General features: G+C 48.9%; 1 protein-coding gene across 1 annotated transcript; it reads left to right on the forward strand.

Moving 5' to 3' along the window:
• On the forward strand, nucleotides 1-9244 carry Prss55 (serine protease 55). The gene is made up of 5 exons (XM_051195536.1): nucleotides 1-132; nucleotides 3201-3393; nucleotides 5376-5623; nucleotides 7501-7643; nucleotides 8895-9244. Exons 1-5 carry the CDS (start codon nucleotides 78-80, stop codon nucleotides 9219-9221), a joined length of 966 nt encoding a protein of 321 aa, XP_051051493.1. The 5' UTR covers nucleotides 1-77; the 3' UTR covers nucleotides 9222-9244.
• The last annotated feature ends 4267 nt before the right edge of the window (nucleotides 9245-13511 follow it).

The raw sequence follows: 13511 nt of genomic DNA on the forward strand, positions 1-13511 counted from the left end.
AAGCTGAGCAGCCAGCTGGCACCAATGAATGACTCAGCCCAGCCTCCTAACCTCCAGCACACAGCACAGCCAGGGCCATGATCCTGCCCTCCATTCTGCTGCTTGTTGCCCACACCCTGGGAGCAAATATTGGTACGTGGACTTCTCTCCCTCTGGCCAGAGCTGCTGACCCAGGCAGGGGTGGCCAGGACACCTGCTCTACTCGCCTCCCTTCATCCTATTGATATGTGGTGAGCATTAAGGACAAAGGAGACAGCGGACATGACCCATGAGTTAGCTAACAGACCAACAGGCCACCTCCAAGAGCACAAACCTCTTACCCATTCCTCTTAGGGGCTACCTGTCTAATCTTGGAGTTTTGGCTTGGAAGATTAAAATTCTACCATACCAATACCAACCTGTCTCCCCAGCCTTCAGTGTGGCCTGGGGACATTCCATGGGCATGGGGACAACATTGGCAGACCTGGTCCCTCTTGAGTCCAATGGGCAAAAGCTCCAAGTAACTCAAATGACTCCTCACTGTGGGACTCGCTGATACTGTGTTCAAGTTTTGTGTTCTGGCTGCTTCCACATTGCTGTTTGGAGTGTTCTCAGGACCAAGGATGTGAAGAGTGGAATTTGTCTGCCAGTTCCATGGGGACTTGGGTGCAAAATGGTTCTGAGAAGTTCTGAGTCTACTGTGGCTTGAAGATTTTGCTCTATGCCAGGCACTTTAAGGGACGCTTCAAACATCATCATATTTGATCCATAGGCTAGCCTAATGGGGTGGAGTATTTCATGCCCATTTTAGAAGAGGGGAGATAAACAAGGCTAGTCTTCCCTCTACGCACTGGATAAGGAGATCACAAACAAGCCTCTGCTGTCTGCCCAGAACCTAGACTGCTAGAAATTTCAGTAGCTGCATCAGGGAGGAGACTAGAACACACATTCACCAAGCAGGCAAGCCTCTCTCTGGGGTTGTCTTGATATATCAGCTCCCACATACACACACACACATTTATAACAAGATAAATCACATAAGACTCAAATGTGGTTTTTAAAAGTTACTACATTTTAAGTGTGTGTGTGTGTGTGTATGTGTGCGTGCGTGCGTGCATGCGTGTAGTCTCATAGCACACATGTGGAGATCAGAGATGCCTCCTTATACCATTTAATTCCCCTGGGGTGGAACTCAGTAAGGCTTGGCAACAATAGTTTTTCCCGCCAAGCAATCTCACTGACCCCTCAAATCTGATTCTTATCCTAATCTTTTCATTCGAGTTTATATCACAAGTACCTCGCCCTGCGTCATTAGAAACTCCCCCACGAGCCTCATTTTTATGGCTAAGAAACAGTTCAGGACAGACATCTTGACACCAGCTTGTCTTCTGTCTGTTGCTGTTATGAACTCCGGAGAGGACATCTCCCTACATGCATATTTTCCCCTTCAGATAGTTGTAGCATGGAATCCTTCAGTCAGAGGATTGAGTCTCCCAGTTGTACGGTGCCTCTCTCAAAGGTATGATCCCATCCTCAAGACAGCCTCACCAGACATGAATGCTGCTCTCTCCACTTGGAGCTGGCATCCTGGGGTCAGTGGCAGACAGAAGCACCCCACAATGAGCTGATGTCACCGTAATGCAACAGAGTCACCTAAGGCTGCATAGACAACAAGGAATGTCCAGGGCAGGGGCCAGATCGGAGGAGGCTTCACTGAAGAGTGACTCTTGGAGGGAAGCCTAAACAAAGAGAGTAAGCAGGCAGTCCAGAAGCAGGCATTCCAGGCAGAGTGCTGAAGAGCTGGGGGCCTGGCTGTAGATTTTGGTCAGGCCACTGGCTAGGCTGTGTGCCCTTAGACAAGTTACTTAACCTGTGCCTGTGATAACGCTGCTTCAATGTGATCATGAAAGCAAATACGAGTTCAAGGTGAGCACCGCAACAGTTGTTTGGTGAACAAAAAGAACATCAAGGCCGAAAGCCCCGAAGGAACTATCTCTGTGTTACAGACAGCTTAAGGCTCTGGATATACACTGCTAAGTCCAGGATTCCTTTCATAGACCAGCAGCTGTAGTCTCTGTCCCCAGCTGCCAAGTAACACAACTGTTCTACATGGACCAGATGACAATAATAAAGGCTTCTGGTGCGTTCTGGCACTTTTCAGGGCTCCCTGGGAGTCTTGTGCACCTCTGCCTTACCCAGGGCTGCTGTCACACCAGCACAGGCTAAGTGGCTTAAGTTACACCAATATCTTCTCACTGGTCGGTAGGGTAGAAGTGCAATGTGGAGATCCCAGGGTGAAGGCAAGGACTGACAGGACCATGCCCTGTGTGAGCACTGGAGGAGAATTGCCACTGTCCATGGCTGGTCTGGGTCTTTGCTTCCTTCCTCAGAACCAGCACTTTGCATTGTCTTTCCCGTGTGTGTGTGTGTGTGTGTGTGTGTGTGTGTGTGTGTACACTTGCATATTTGGGGCAGTGCACATGTGTGTGCACATGTATGTAAAGGTCGAAGGACAAACTCAAGTGTTGTTCCTCAGGTATGTCCACCTTGTATTTGTGACAGGGTCTTCTCATTGGCCTAGAATTCACTAAGTACGTGGGGGCTGGTTGGCCAATGAACTGCCAGAGTTATGCCTATCTTTGCCTCTCCAGCACTGATATTACAACCATGCTACCACACCTGGATTGTTTTCTTTTACATGGATTCTGGGGGCTCTAACTCGGGACCTTGTGCTTGTATGGGGTGAGCTTTGCCTACAGAGCCATCTCTCCACCCAGGCCTCTATTTTCTTCAGGGCCTTTATCATGACAAGACCATGCCACCAGCCGTTTGATGGTCAGTAGATTAATTTCATCCCTCCTCAATCTCTGTTACTCTGCAAGAGGAGATATTTTCCAGTCCTGTCACAAAGTTAGTAGACCTGGGTGGTCACACTCTGTCCAACACACAAGAGTTGGCTTTTGAAAGTACTTTCTTCCAGGTTCACTGGGTAGAGACAGGCTTGGTAAAGCTGCCAACCTGAGATCCCATGCAGGATATAGACAGCAAACACCTTCATCCCACGTCCAGAGCCATGGTGGTCTTCCTGTCACAACGGGGGAAGCCCTGGTGTCCTGGCTTCAGAACATCCCCAGGGATTTCTCCCCACATGCTAGAGCCAGCCTGCCTTGCCAGAGGTTGACTGATGATCTGTTTTCCCCTTTGGTTTTGCATTCCTGCAGAATGTGGTGTGAGACCCCTGTATGATAGCAGAACTCGGTACTCCAGGATCATTGGAGGGCAGGAGGCTGAGGTGGGTGAGTTTCCATGGCAGGTGAGCATTCAAGACAAAGGACATCATTTCTGCGGTGGCTCCATTATCAGCGAGTGGTGGATCCTCACAGTGGCCCACTGTTTTTATTCTGACGAGATTCCGTAAGTATTGAGGGTCCAGTTTATCTGGGGATGGCATGTACTCAGCCACACACAGATTGTGAGAGGGATCCTAGTGCAATTGCTCCCTAGACAGACAAAAATGACTGCCCTTCTCCCCTAGTCTGGAGACTCTGATGAACTGACGTGAGGTAATGCCTGAGGTCACCCCCTGTCCCTTTTAGGGACAGCTGACAGAGCCAGAGGACTTGGCCCCTTACCTCTCCTAAGATATTCAGGTGTTCCTAGGAGGCAATTCTAACTCATTTCCTTGGCTCTCTGTTGCCCACTTTTTGGTTCTTATGGAGATTGATTTGTCCTAGGCTGTCAGTGGGCACCTGGCATTGGCTGACAATTACTCATGCACTGAGATCTTTACTAGGACTTTTCTTATATCCTAACATTTTACTCTACAATGACCATTGGAGGGAGGTAAAAGAAATCATTATTTTGTAGATAGGGAAACCAAGATCTGATTAATGTATATGCCTTGCCCAAGTGCGTACCCAGTAAACAAAGGCAGGAAGGAAATTCTGGCTTTTGCCTTCACCTCCTTTAGAAAGTTCAGAAAACTGTAGGAAGAGGAGGCGTAGCCTGTAATCCCATTTACTGGAAACCTGAGGCAAGAGGAACACTCATTTGAGGCCAGCTGGGGTAACTAAGTGAGACTTTATCTCAAAATAATAAAGTAAAATGTAGAATGGTATGTAATAGGGCACAGTGATAGGGCGTTTGCCAAATATGTTTGATGTCCTGGGTTCTGTCTCCAGACCCACCAAAACCAAGAATACAGCTCCTGCTCTTACAGGAGAAATGAGACTGTTTAGATAGTTAAGAAGCCCCTGGCCATCTTTCCTGACTGTTGCTTTGTTGTGGAAGTTCTTTCTGGTCCCCAGTTCTGAGTGGTTGTTGGACCTAATGATGTAAGCAGTGACTACTGACAAGTGTAACACCGCCTTGCCTCTCTGATAGCCAGTGTACTCTATGCCAATTGGTCCTTCTGGAGCTCTTAGGGTTGTTACTGCTGTGATGAAACTTTACAACCAAAAGCAACTTGGTGAGGAAAGGGTTTATTTGGCTCACACTCCCACATCACAGTGCATCCCTGAAGGCAGGCAGGACAGAGCTAGGATCTGGAGGTAGGAGCTGATGCAGAGGCCATGAAGGGGTGCTGCTTACTGGATTGCTCTTCATAGCTTGCTCAGCCTGCTTTCTTATGGATCTTCTATGATCACCAGCCAAGGGATGACACTGATCATAATGAGCTTGTCCCTCCCTTATCAATAATTTAAAAAATGGCTTACAGGCTTGCCTACAGCCTGATCTTAATTGAGGTTCCTGCCTCTGGGTGACTTTTGCTTATGTCAAATTGACATAAAGCTAGCCAGCAAAGCAGGGAGATCTTCAGAGAACCCAGACCTGAAATCTGATCCTGCTTTGTTCAACACTAGGATCTCATTCAGGTTTGGAAACCGCATGGACACAAGTTCTATGCCTTCTGTTCGTGTCTGAATGTGCCCTGTGGCCTACTGGTTTGTGTGTTCGAACACTTGGCCTCCAGGTTGTTGGGAGGTTGGGCACCTGTAGGGGTTTGAACACTAAATGGAAGGAGTGGGTCACTGGGTGGCTGACCTTGATAACTCAGCCCACTTCCAGCCACATCTGTTCCTGTTCATACAAATAAGGGCACGTGCCTTGCCTTCCCATGACATGCCTTCTCTGCCATGGTGGACTCTACCTTAAACTGAGCCCAAAGAAGCTTCTTACGTAGTTTCTTGTCAGATTTTGGTCACAACAATGAGAAAGGTAGATAATATGCTCTTTGTGCATTTTCAAATCTTTAACCCCTCTGAGCATCTGCCCCAGCAGGGCAAGTCCTAAAGGCCTCCGGAATTGCAGTGGGTTTAGAATTTTTAGACCCATTGGCTTCTGTTCACTCAGGCTTCCTTTCTTCTTCTTCTTTCCCTCTGGTTCTCTGCCACCAGCCCAATAGAACTGACAGTCATAGTGGGAGCCAATGACTTAACTACCTCATCCATGGAAATACAGGTCGCCAACATAATTCGCCACAAAAACTTTCAAAGACTCACCATGGACAATGATATTGCCTTGTTGCGGTTAGCCAAACCCATCAGTTTCGATGACTTGACAGTACCAGTCTGCCTGCCTCTCCATCCCACCCCTTCCAGCTGGCATGAATGTTGGGTGGCAGGATGGGGCATAACGAACTCAGGTATGTGACTGCAGCCCAGGGCCTCCTGGGGAACTACAGGGCCTGGGGGAGTGGTGAGGAAGGTCAAGAAAGAGAGGGTAGTGCAGTGGCTTTCAGTGGAAGGAATCTCCACACACTGGGCTCTTAGGAGCTCAGCCTCTTCTGGGTGCCAGAGAGATGCTGTGACAGAGATGCCAACTCTGGACCAATCCCTGGGTGTGGTCAGCCAGCACAGAGTGATCTTTTCTGTGTGTTTAATGGAATTTCAACCACCATAGCTGTCCAAAGTCTTAGTTCTCACATAGTAATATCTCCTACCTGATTCCTACAGGCTTTCATGATGCACTCCCCCCTCCCTGGGCTGGGCTTCTGCTGCTACTGAAGTGTACCTCAGCTACTCTTAGAAGTTAATGTTATCATTTATAACATTTAGGCTGTTATTTGGTCAAAATAGAAAACATATGTGGAGAAGGGATGTGTGAGTAAATCCCCAGTTGACTGTCCCCCCTAAGAAGAGCCCCCCCAAAGCAAAGCAGTTGGTAGAATAGAGATAAGAACCACACAGTCCAAACCTGAAGCAAGTTTCTGGCCCATGACAATGCCTTATGTAAGTTGAGCCTGGAATTTGGCTTCTCTCAGCAGCTTAGCAGAGGGAGACAGGTAAGATTTCCAGCTCCAAACAAGACTTAGAAGTGGGGAAGGAGGCAGATGGTAACCTACAAGGTTAAAGCACCCTGTGAGGGAAAAAAATGCAAATTTCTGTGATGAGAGTTGAGAAATTCAGGCAAATTCCTGCTACTGGAGGCCAATACACCGGTTCCTATCATCTGTTTTGTGTTAATTTATTTTTATGTAGGGCCAAAATATCTTCCAGAAACATGTGAGAAGAAAGGGTTATTTTGGCTCAGGGTCCCGGGGATCTTGGTCCATTATTTGGGGAAGGCTGGGGATAGCAGTTCTGCACCCAGGGGTGGAAGCATGGGGCAGAGGCTGCTCTTCCTGCAGTAGGCCAGGGGAACAGAGAACAGGACAGAGCCAGAAAGCAAGAATCACTTTCACCTTCAAAGGCCCACTCCTAGAGGCCTACTTTCACCAGCTAGGCCCCGCCCCATAAAGGTTCCACAGCCTCCAAAATTAGCCCCCTCTGCTAAGAAACAGGTGTTAAGAACACAGGTCTCCACTGAGAAACATTTCAGCTTTAAACTGTGCACCTTCTAAAGCTCCAGCCAGGAGTTAGAGAGGCCGCTCAGCGGATAAGTTACATACTACTCTTGCAGAGGGGCTAAGTTTAGCTTTCAGTACCTGTGTTGAGAGGCTCACAACTGCCTATAACTCCAGCTCCAGGGGATCTGATGCCCTCTTCTGGTCTCTGTGGGCACTCTCTCTCATGTTTGTGCACACACAGATATGTATACATACATGTAAATTTTCTAAAGTTTAAACCTTTCAAAGGACAATCCAGGCAATCTATTAGTGCTGGAAAGCATAATAATTTTTCACTATGGTACAAATGTAACATGGATGGGGACTAGGAGTGGAGTGCTGCTCTTATATAATAGACAATAGCAATGGGAGTTGCAAGAAAAGGCTCACTAGCGTGTTTCCTGGGCATGCCAGAGCCTAGAGCTTGGTGGAGTTGGTCTGGAAGAGGACTAAGGTTCTAAATGAGAAAAACACTTTCAGAAGGCAGGGTTAATTAGAAGAGCTTAGGTGATGATAGATAGTCCAAGTGTGGGTTATCCAAAGGCTATGGGTACTAAGTCTATGAGGAGCATGAAGGAGAGTGCTTTTGGCTGGTGATGGGGGGAGGAAGCTGTCTCCATCCCAAATCAGCTTCATTGTCTGCATAGAGACCCCCAACCTGGTGGCTTGTCCAATGTGTGTTCTCTCTATGCCAGCCGACAAAGGTTCTATGAAGACCGACCTGATGAAGGTGCCGATGCGTATTACAGATTGGAAGGAATGCATAAAGGTGTTTCCAAAGTTGACCACCAACATGCTGTGTGCTGCATATGATAACGAGAGCTATGATGCCTGCCAGGTAATAAGGGGCTGCAGCCCCCTCCCTCAACCTGTAGCCCACAGTTGTTTCCCTTGCAAGAGTGTCTCCCCTCCCCTAGGAATGGATTCAGATTCTAGAGTGCAGGCTCTGAGAGGGCTCAGTCAGCAAAGTGCATGCCATGCAAGCGTGAGGACCTGAGTTCAGTCCCCCCAAACCCATGGGGGAAAAAAACAGACATGGAGACATACACTTGTATTCTCAGCACAGAGAAGGCAAGAGACTCCCTAGGACTCCCAGGCCAGCCAACCTGACAGGCAAGTCCATGCTAGACAGAGACCATCTCAAAACAAGCAAAACAAACAAACGGAAACCAAAACAAAAAGACCAAGAGTAGGCAGTGGACACAATGTCTGAGAAACTAGAGCTGAAGTTCTTCTTTGGTCTCTGTGTGCACTTGAACCTATGTGTACACTTAGGAGTATTTATATGCATGTACGTGTGCATATGTACACACACACACACACACACACACACACACTGTCTGAAAAGCATACTGCATGAGGCCCTCGAGTCACAGGACCGAGGCAGGGATTCAGAGTCTTGGGGTAAAGGCTATGCACCCAGTACCCGTGGAACTGCAGCATGCAACAAGTCCAAAGATGATTGCAGGTCTTCACAGAGACAAAGCCCACAGGATTCCACCACCTGCCACCTGTCTCTGCCTCTCTGGCACTGGGATTGCAAATTTATGCCACCATGCCTAGCCTTTTAATGGAGAATCTGGGAGTGGAAGTCCTGCCTGCCTGAGGCCTCTTGCCCATCCTGTGTGTATTTTTCTTCTCTGCCCTTTCCAGAACCTGCTTTGAAAAAACTCACATCCCTGATCCACTTCTCCTTCTATCATTCGTCTGTGCCCTCTCTGGAATTTCTTTCTCATCAAGCCCTCACTCTCTCTTTGACCCTGCACGCTGCTGGCTTGTGTGCTACACCCTATGACTCTGCAGGCTATTCAGCAGAGCACAGGGGCCAGGATGGGGTGGGTGGTGACTCTGCAGGCTATTCAGCAGAGCACAGGGGCCAGGATGGGGTGGGTGGTGACTCTGCAGGCTATTCAGCCGGGCACATCTCTCCCACAGGGCCAGGATGGGGTGGGTGGTCACCTCGGTCAGTTATCTGACAAATTTATTTGACTAAGCAAGGTCAATGGCTTCCTTCCCATGGTGAGCTGTACCTGGCTTCAATGGGCAATTTAAAGTGGACTTAATATTGCTCTGTGTACTCTGCCCACAGGGTGACAGTGGAGGACCACTTGTCTGCAACACAGAGCCTGGCAAAAAGTGGTACCAGGTGGGCATCATCAGCTGGGGCAAGAGCTGTGGACAAAAAGGCTCCCCAGGAATATACACCCTATTGTCAAACTATACCCTGTGGATTGAGAAAATAGCCCAGATAGAGGGGAAGCCCCTGGATACTAAGCGTCCCAGGATTGTTGTCAAGAAGAAAACGAGAGGGCGCAGCCAATCCTCCAAATGCCCAGCACTAGGCTACCCCCAAAGCTGGCTCCTGTCCTGTCTTCTGCCCTGTGTGCTACTCAGAGCCTTGTCCAACTGGGAATAAAGCGATGCAGTCTCTAACCCTCAGCATGTATATGAGAATGTGCTTTGAGGCTGGCTATAAATCTGAGCCAACAACATAAGAGGTTAGGGTGAGGACAGAAAGAGAAGATCCTAAAGAGAGGCTGGAGCTCTGGTTCAGGGACTGAATGCAGATACAGCCAGATGGAAGGTACTGGCGACAGCTCACTATGGTGAATCTGGTTGTCACTCTTGGTCACCTGTCATGCTCAAGATAATTTCTGATGGGAGGGGCCTTCTCTAGCTGGTGATTTATTCAGATAGTTAACTGTGAGACTTTTCATTCCTTCTCTCTGAAGTCCCTTCCTACCCATCACCTTTGGAGGCTGGAGAAATGGCTCAGCAGTTAAGAGTACGTGCTGCTCTTGCAGAAGACCCAGGTATAGTTCCTGGTATTCACATGGCTGCTCATAACTACCTGTAACTCCAGTTCCAGGGGACCAAATGCTCTCTTCTCACCTCTTTGTGGTCCTGCACACTAATGGTACATATGCATACCCTCCCTTCCCCCACACACATAGACTTTTTTTATTTTCACGTCAAACTAAAGGGAATTTAGAAGTGACTCTAGAATAGAAATGAACTGGTCTGTTTGCTTATGAAATTAGAAAATAAGTCACAAAGAGATAAAGTAACTTGATGGAGGTCACATGGCTTTTACCTTTGGCTTTAATCCCAATCCCCTGTTTATCTAGTTAAGAAACAGGTATGGGATCATGAAGAGACTTACTCTAAATAAGTGCAGACAAGTTGGAGCATGCACTAGCCATTGAGCTTCCCACAGGCTTCAGTCCATCCTCTGAGGAGACCCTCCTGCCACTCAGTGAGTATATGCTGGTGGCCCATCCAGCTATAGACTTTAGGATTTTGCAGGCACAACAGCAGAAATAACACTGTACCACAGGGACCTTCGCAGCTGTGTGTTTTTCTGCCTGCAAAGGATTCCAGAGCACCATGGGTATTCTACGCTCCTGGCCACTGACCTCAGGGATGTATTCTGGGCTGGCAGATCTCAGGTCCTCTGAAGAGTGAACAGGCAAGTGGAGAAAGAAGGCATGTGCAGAAAGGTGGCATGTGCCTGATTGGGGGTGGGGCAAATCAATCATCCCCTGATGGTCTTATAGTAAAGTCCTACCCCCGCCCCCGTCCCTCACAGCATGACTGTGTTTGGAGATGGGGGCTGACATGGCTAATATTGCTTGTCAAGCTGACAATGCTAATGTGACCTAGGAGACTGCACAGGTCAGTGAGGAAGGTCACATTGTGGTAAGTGAGATGGAGAGGCCCACCCTGAATGTGGGTAGCACAATTCCAAGTGCGGAGTCCTGTTGGAATAAAAGGGAGAGTGAGCTGAACGCCAGCCTCCATTGCTACCTGTTTCCTCACTGTGAGTGCCATGTGACCAGCTGCCTCTGCTCCTGACACCTGCCTGTCCTGCCATGGCGACTGTGCCCTTAAACTGAGTCAAAATAACCCTTCCCTGAGTCTCTTTTTGTCGGACACTCTGTACTAACACAGGGGTCTTTTAAAATGTCGTTAGGGTGAAATGAGGTCACGAGGGAGACCGAGTCTAGTGCGGCTCATGTTTTTAAGGAGGAAATCTGGACACAGACAGGAACAGAGAGTGTGACAGTTCAGACCGCCAGAAGTGACTCTGCAGTTGAAGCCTCAATTTGAGTGTTTGGGGTGCACCGTGACCCTGTCCCCAGTGTCACCCCACCCACCAGCCGTGGCTGCCCAGCTGACTAAGGCAGCAAGAGGACAGTGCTGAGAAGTGACGATTCCCTAGACATGCGGGCTTATTTTTATTGCACGGTTCGCTCTGCCCACACCACACTGCATTGTCACTATCCCCAAAACCTGTCTGTATGATGGCCTCCTGAACTCTCAGGTGCCAACGAGAAAAAGTGTGGACAGCTGCTCAGTGTGAAGCCAGAAGCACTGCCATCACCACCCCCCCCCTCCTGCCACCACCGCCACAAGTGTTCCTACTAAGGAGCTAGGCTTAAACAAGTCTCTTATTTTACTGAGTCCCCAAGTCCCTCAAAATGGAATGCACAAGTCTAGGTCCTAACCTGCCATACAATGGCAGAGATAAATGTGACCATGCACACACACACACACACACACACACGCACATGCACGCACATGATAGTAGCCTTCTAATGTTTGCCATGGATTATCTATTTATTGAGCTGTTTTAGTAAGGCAGGAATACAGTTATACATAGAAAAACTGCCTACAAAATGGCATAAGGCTACCTGCAGTTACAGTGTCTAGAGGAAGCATATTGGATGATCTTGAGTCAGTCATCAAACATTTGCTGAATCGTGCCACCTGGATAAAGCAGGGAGCAGAATGCCTGCCCTCCATGCTACTGGGAAAACAGATACAGCTTGAAAAAGTCACCGCCTATGACAGGTAGAAACGTCGAAGAAAAGGGGAGAAAGGCTGGGCCTGGGGAGGGCAACTCCTTGGTAGTGGTTCTTAGGGAGCGCTCACAAGGAGAGGGGTGCCTGGGGGAAGTTAAGGGCAGACTTGTATGGACTCACAGCCAAGAGAATGGCCTGGCCAAGCTGTCATTCCCAAATAAGGCCACAAGATGGCAGAGTGATTCAAGACAGACCATCTGCTCAGGCCTATTCGGTAAAAACTTTGGTTCCTCCCAATGAGAAAGACTTGGACGGGCCTCTGAGTGACAGGATACCCAAAGGGTGACAAACAGAAACTTGAAGTGAGAGAGGAGACAGGAGGTCCTATGCTGTGCCAGGCAACTTCTGGGAGCTTTGCAGTAGCCTCCGCTAAACCCACAAACCAGCCCAAGCCCTGCTCCACTGTGGCCGAACTGTGGCTCAGCTGGTGTCATCTGTAAAGCACAGGTTTCTCTCTGCTATGAGAGGGATGCTGCCCCTGGGGTAGAAAGCTGGAGTTGATGGGACCAGACCCAGTACCCTGCTTTTTCACCTCTGGATTGACCTCAAGCCTGTGTCCATTTGGAATGTGTCTCAGATGAATAAAGAAAGCTAGCATGCTAGAGCCAGGAAGCATGGAGGCCAGAAGCTTGTTCTCTGTGAGCTGCAAACTCCTTTCCTGCAGGTTAGAGAGATCAGGGCAGCCTGGTCCAGCCTTGTGGCAGTGAGATGTCATCTCCAGTCACCTTCAGGCACCCAATACCCTCAGAAACATATGCCGTGGAGAGGAACTCTCAGAGCAGACTCACCATAACGCCAGCGTGGAGTAGGGAACACGGAGGGGGGGAGGGGGCTCCACAACAAGCAATGCAGTCACAGAGGCACCAAAGAATCCAGCTCCAGCGTCCTCGGGGACAAGGCCCTGCTGCTCTGCTAGACACCACTTGGTGGCAGTCACTAACTGCAGGTTTAAGGTTTTTTGTTTTGTTCATGGTTTGGGGTTTCTTGGTTTTGTTTTTAGATGGACATTAGCTATGTCACTTGCTCTGGCCTTGAACTTGGCTCCTTCAGCCTCTGGAAGACTGAACCACTATGTCCTAGCTAACTGCCGTGTTTCAAAAAAAAAAAAAAATCAAGGGAGTTCTGGATCTTGGGATTTACGTTGGGAACCCTGATATAGCTTCCAGGACTCCTTCAGCTAGAACCCCCTTGTTTTGGGGGCACAGCTCTCCACCCCTGCTCCCCACCGTGGAGTCAGGGTTTCCCCACCTGGCTGCCTCATGAGAACACAGGACTTGAACTTGGTGAGGATATGGTTTGTGGTTTCTGCCCCGTGCACTTCCCCATCCCCAACTACTTCAAAGAAGAGGGTGGGTGTGCATTGGGCACAAACATGTATGAAGTGAGGGAAGGCAGGCGGGAGGGGTGTGGACCCAGTTGTCCTGTCTCTGTCATATTCAGGCAATGTGTTATTGAATCACAGTTAATCCCTACTTCTCTTCCTAAGACTCCCACAGCCAGGAGGAACCCTGACTTCTCCCACAGCCACCTTAAAGGTCTTGTTCTTGCCACTGTTTGGTAGTGTCTTATTTCAGAGCATGCATCCAAGACCCTGAAAGTGAGGACTCAGAATGCTGTCCCTTCTGGGAGGGCAGTGGAAGGATATCCTTTAGAAGCCATCTGCGCTCAACAAGTGGTAAAGGTCACGCCTCCTAACTGAAGGTCAAGAGGTACAGGAAGCAGTTGGACACTCGGGACTTCTCCCTGATCCCTTCCAGCTTGCTTGCCCTGGGAAATGGAATTCACCTTGGCTTTAAGTGTTCACACACTCTCTTCCCTCTCTGTCTTGTGCTCCATTGAGT

This window comes from Phodopus roborovskii, unplaced genomic scaffold, assembly GCF_943737965.1.
Source record: "Phodopus roborovskii unplaced genomic scaffold, PHOROB, whole genome shotgun sequence".
NCBI classification, from domain to species: domain Eukaryota; kingdom Metazoa; phylum Chordata; class Mammalia; order Rodentia; family Cricetidae; genus Phodopus; species Phodopus roborovskii.